Source organism: Carya illinoinensis, chromosome 12 (assembly GCF_018687715.1).
Source record: "Carya illinoinensis cultivar Pawnee chromosome 12, C.illinoinensisPawnee_v1, whole genome shotgun sequence".
NCBI lineage: Eukaryota > Viridiplantae > Streptophyta > Magnoliopsida > Fagales > Juglandaceae > Carya > Carya illinoinensis.
This window is the reverse complement of record NC_056763.1, coordinates 24,327,882-24,333,309: the sequence shown is the minus strand read 5'-3', so window position 1 is coordinate 24,333,309 and position 5,428 is coordinate 24,327,882. Positions and strand designations below refer to the sequence as shown.

The window sequence follows — 5,428 nt, the reverse complement described above, 5'->3', positions numbered from 1 at the left end:
GGTTACCAAGAATTCTAAGGAAAATATATATATATATATATAATTCTATCATCTAAAGCTATGCTACCCCTGATCATAGTAATAACAATAAAATAATAGCAAATGCTGGTTTTTGTCCCATAGCTCATTATTCAATGTACACTTAATGATCTGCATGGAAACCTCCGATCATGTCATACAAAGAACAATCCACGTCATCATCTCAGTTGTTACCTTCTCTTGCTTTCAACTCCAAAGATATATATTAAGAGTTTCTTATAAATTTGTTTACTAATCTGTATATTAATATTAATTTATTTATATTTAAAATTTAAATTAATATTATTTTTAATAAAATTTATTTTTTAACCAATCATATTAAATTGATACACAAATTAATACACAATTATACTTATAACTATATTTTTTCATATATTAATGTTCCAACAAATTGTTGGCAGCATGCATGAGATGACAATTTCTATATATTATTATTCAATTTAACTACCAATAATTAAAAAAAAAAACTCAAAAATACCTAAAAATTAATCACAAAATTCCAAACACCCATGCTTATTTACCCCATAATCCTCCAACAGTGTACCTACTCCACCGTTGGCAATTGCATTCATATATATTATTATCCAATCCCTCTCTGATATGTTAGGTTCAATCATTACAACTCCAATAAATAATTAAATTAAAAAAAACTCAGATAATCTCCAATTCCTAACCACCACTAGTACTGCTATATATATATAATCCTCCACGGTGGCCACCTCATAATATCACAACATAGCAAGGGCATTCTTGTGCATGCACACAAGACCAACAAACCTCAGCAGCCAAAAACCTCTCTCTCTCTCTCTCTCTCTCTCTCTCTCTCTCTCTCTCTCTCTCTCTCTCCTTCCTTTAATTTGCATTGAATTCCCTTCCGTTCTTCTTCTTGTTCTGTGTCTATAAATAAACATCGCAGAAAAAGCATATCAAGGGGAGGAGAGAGAAAACAGAAGGAACATGAATCGCTTACGTTGTTTTGGACCCTCTGATACGTTGTTTGTGCTGTCTGCTTTCTTTATCCCTCTATTTTTCTCCATTGCTAATGCAGCTTTCAACCTCACCACCATTCCCTTCAACCAAGGTTACCTTCCTCTCTTCGGCGACGGCAATCTCGTCCGCTCCCCTGACGGCAAAGGCGTTCGCCTCCTCCTCGATCGCTTCACAGGTAACATTATTATATATAATATCCCTCATATATATATATAAACATTCATGTATATGGGCCTATATATGCATGTATATATGTGCACATAGGTGTGTATATTTATGTATTTGTATGTATGTAAATAGGAAGATCAAGATTTTATAGATGTTTGATCTTGTTTTTGAATAACTTATAATTCAGGGTTCATGTTTTTCTTTTGTTATTTGTTTGTTGTTTTCCGATCATGTATAGGTTCGGGTTTCATCTCCTCCAATCTATACCAACATGGGTTCTTCAGCGCCAACATCAAGTTGCCGTCGGATTACACGGCCGGCATCTGCGTTGCCTTCTATGTAGGTGCATGATAACATCCTTTGGTTAAACTTCTTGTCATTGTTTTTTTAAGGAAAAAGAAGATGGTTTTCTTAACCTTTTTCGTTAATTTGCTAAGAAAAATAATGATCAGGAGACGGTAAGAAAATGAAATGTTGACTATTGTGCGCGACCATGATGTTTTTTCTTATTTGTAACCGTCAAAGCCAAATTTATTGAATTTAAGTACTGGCATGTAATTAAACGACGCAGTCTATGTTTTCAAACACAACATTCCAAAGCATTTAATTTTCAGCTATTTTTCCTTGTACATACGTCAATCTTTCCTCCCATCACACTCTAGCTTTTCTTTCGTCCAACCTGCCCATACCCTGCAAAAAAATCATCCTCAATGATTACAAGCCATGATCGTCGTTGATTTTTCTTGATACATATATGCTCTCTCCATGCAGACATCAAACGGTGACGTATTCGAGAAGAGCCATGACGAGCTAGACTTCGAGTTCTTAGGGAACACAGAAGGGAAACCATGGAGGTTCCAGACCAACTTGTACGGCAATGGCAGCACAAGCCGTGGCCGGGAGGAGCGCTACCGCCTTTGGTTCGATCCTACCAAGCAATTCCATCGCTACAGCATCCTCTGGACGGCCAAAAACATTATGTACGTACGTGAGATTATATATGGAACATAGTACTCCATTGTTATCGATCGTACTCCATTTTTATCGATTGTTGTCGTGTGTGTGTGTGTGTGTATATATATATATATATATATATATATATAGCCTCGTTTGACATGATCAACGAGTGGGAAATTAGAGGAATTAATGCTGGCATGGGTTCGGCATTGCCGCTTGGGACGTTCCTTAAGCTAGTGGACAAGCGTACGTGTGCTTTCATTATTGAACTTGGAAAAAGATCATGATGATGATAGGGACGTACGCCTAATTATTACTTCCACTATTGGATTACCATATTTATTTTTCTTCAACTTTGGCAGATCTTTTGGTGCAATTAAGTTAATTCTTTTCAAGTCTTGAAGTTTTCTTTCTTTCTTGTTACATTTTTGTTTTCAAAGAGGGTATTTTCTTTCTCTTTTTACAGCTAGATAGGCCAAATTAATCAGATATATACATATAGTAATATTAATATGCATATATCTTACTATATATAGACTGAAATTGCCCTAAAAACTTGCATGGTAGTGTGTTCAAAAGGAAAGAAAAAGAAAAAGAAAAAAGAGCCTAGCTATTAATCAAGTTATATTAATGAGCATGCATGTGAATTGATGAAGTATAGTAGGCTACCAAACTTAGCTCATTTTTCATATATTCCTGTACCAATTGCCAAAATATGCTGGCAAAATCCACCTAACGGCCTGATACATTCCAAACTTATGAAACTATAAGCTTGACCACATTTGAATTTTGCAAGCTGTCACACATGATATATGTAGTGTCTGCATCATTATTAATATTAATATATATATATATATATATAGCCGGACTTGTTTTTGGCTTGTCATCTTATGTTTGTATTCATATTTACGTACGTTTTTATTAACATGAAAACCATATGTTATTTGAAATAATGAATATTAGATTCTACATCGATGAGGTTCCAATCAGAGAGGTTGAGAGAAAGGAAGAAATGGGTGGAGACTACCCATCAAAGCCAATGTCATTGTATGCCACCATATGGGATGCTTCAAATTGGGCAACTTCCGGCGGTAGATACAAAGTTAACTACAAGTATGCACCCTTTGTAGCCGAATTTAAGGATCTTGTCCTTGAGGGGTGCCCCACTGACCCTATTCAGCAAGTTCCGGGAGCTGCTGGTATTTGTGTCGAAAAAGATGCTTACCTTGAGGCTCAAGATTATGCTGTTGTGACACTTGAGCGCCGTCTTGCCATGCGTAAGTTCCGCCAAAGATTCATGTATTACTCCTATTGTTATGATACGTTGCGGTATCCTTTGCCACCACCGGAATGTGTCATTATTCAGTCGGAGAGGCGACGGTTCAAGGATACAGGAAGATTGAAGTTTGGAGGGAGCCATCGCCGCCAGCGGAGCCGAATCTCAGCCACTTTATCAGCCTTTGATTCTAATATGTGATATCCCTTTAAGTAATTTAATTACGTACCTGTAAATTAAAGTGAAAATGTCAGGATATTGTTGGTTTGTGAGTTTTATAAATTTATAATGTTTATTTTTTTTCTTCCATAAATTAGCAGATTAAATCTTCAAAATATAATTCTTTTATTGATTTATTCTTTTATTGATTTATAAGGAAAATATTTTTCTCTTTTATCTGGCAAGATCCTATCCCCACAATTCAGTTGCGTTTGAATTAATCTCGATTTGAATTGTTTTGTAAATAGTAATATTTTATAGGTTTTATTAAAATCATGTGTTTGAATATAAATAAATTGGGATACATGTTTAAATGTATGAATAAGTAATTGAAATGAGTTTAACTTTTTTTATAAAAAATTAAAAAAGTAGCGAGTCTCATCAATGATTAGTTTGAGATGAACTGAGCCCACTCGACAATCAAATGCAGTAAATCTCATTCTTGTGGTACCAGAGGAATTGTACTCTGTACACCTATTTTTCAAGGAAAACTGATTGGTTAATATGCCAGTTTATGTTGTGCTAAATTCTTTTATTTTTTTAAACATTTCTAGGATATATGTATTAGTCTTGAAAGTTGGATTAAATTTAAATAATTAAAAAAAGCCTTCTTCAGTCTCTTTTTTTAGTTATGAGCACCAAAAATATTATATTTCAATTTTGGGCCCAGTAGTACTCATCATGGTTACATCCTTAGGATTGAATTTGAAAATAAAATAATTATATAGAGTTATCATGTCATTGTCAAGCTTTATTAATGCAGTTGAGTGTGATTATTAGGAGGTGGAGGGAAGAATATATATCACCTCATCTTGTGCCTTGGTGAATCTAGAACAAATCAGACATATTGAGAGCTTATCTTTTGGAGTGGAGAAAGACCAAGTCATTTTTGTACGAGTTACATATGTGAGTGTGTAAATATCGTGTATTTATTTTTAAAAAAATAATAAATATAAGACTCACATAAAAAAAAAATTAACAATAGATTCTAATTTTTTTCAAATTAAATAACTGCACAACGCTTGCATATTTCATGATTGTATATAATATTACTATTTTTGTATTAATTTGAAAAGGCTGTAGTTTGAGGTTATCTCTTAGGGAAGACAATTAATTAAGTTATTAATTATATATTATGAATTGTAACGAATAGTACTCTTACATTAAGTTATGTATTTATATACTGATCACTCATAATTAGTAAAAATTTAATAGAAAATGATTTATATAGTCTTGGACTATGCATGCTTCGTGCACTCATTTTAAAAAAATATGGGTGAATTTGAGATTTATATAAATAAATTAATTTTTTAATAATAAATTCTGAATTTTCAAAAAAAATACGTGAGACTTGCACAATATTATAAAATTGTATATAACATTATTCTTATATATATATATATATATATATATATATATATATATAATGAGAATGCAAGGGTAGTTGGACTGTCTATTAATGCTTATTTTAAGTGTGTAATAACAAGCAAATTGCTCCAACTTGTTCGAATGCGTATTATTACCATTATTTACAACCCGCCGTGTATGTTTCGTATATTTACAAGTTAGTGCATAAACACACCAACATATATTGAAAATATTGTGAACGTCATAGGAATTATAAAAATAAATAAAATTAAAATTAAAATTAAAAAAAATATATTTTTATGCTAATTGATATAATATACTTTCACATAAATATAGTGTTGAATTTGTTAAATAAGAAATTCACCCTATTCGTTTGTCTCGTACCCAAGGCTGCCCGGCACAGCGGCGAAC

At 32.7% G+C, this 5,428-nt stretch overlaps 1 protein-coding gene across 1 annotated transcript; it reads left to right on the top strand.

The window, feature by feature from the left end:
* Positions 1 to 824: 824 nt before the first annotated feature.
* Positions 825 to 3,739, top strand: LOC122289160 (probable xyloglucan endotransglucosylase/hydrolase protein 30). The gene is made up of 4 exons (XM_043096114.1): positions 825 to 1,204; positions 1,436 to 1,536; positions 1,969 to 2,177; positions 3,118 to 3,739. Exons 1-4 carry the CDS (start codon positions 997 to 999, stop codon positions 3,629 to 3,631), a joined length of 1,032 nt encoding a protein of 343 aa, XP_042952048.1. The 5' UTR covers positions 825 to 996; the 3' UTR covers positions 3,632 to 3,739.
* The last annotated feature ends 1,689 nt before the right edge of the window (positions 3,740 to 5,428 follow it).

What these genes read in the sequence shown, in the direction of transcription:
- LOC122289160 (XM_043096114.1), top strand. Translation starts at nt 997, where the DNA reads ATGAATCGCTTACGTTGTTTTGGACCCTCTGATACGTTGTTTGTGCTG. An exon ending in CCTCCTCGATCGCTTCACAG is followed by an intron (nt 1,205 to 1,435) that starts GTAACATTATTA and finishes GATCATGTATAG; the next exon opens with GTTCGGGTTTCATCTCCTCC. An exon ending in GCATCTGCGTTGCCTTCTAT is followed by an intron (nt 1,537 to 1,968) that starts GTAGGTGCATGA and finishes CTCTCCATGCAG; the next exon opens with ACATCAAACGGTGACGTATT.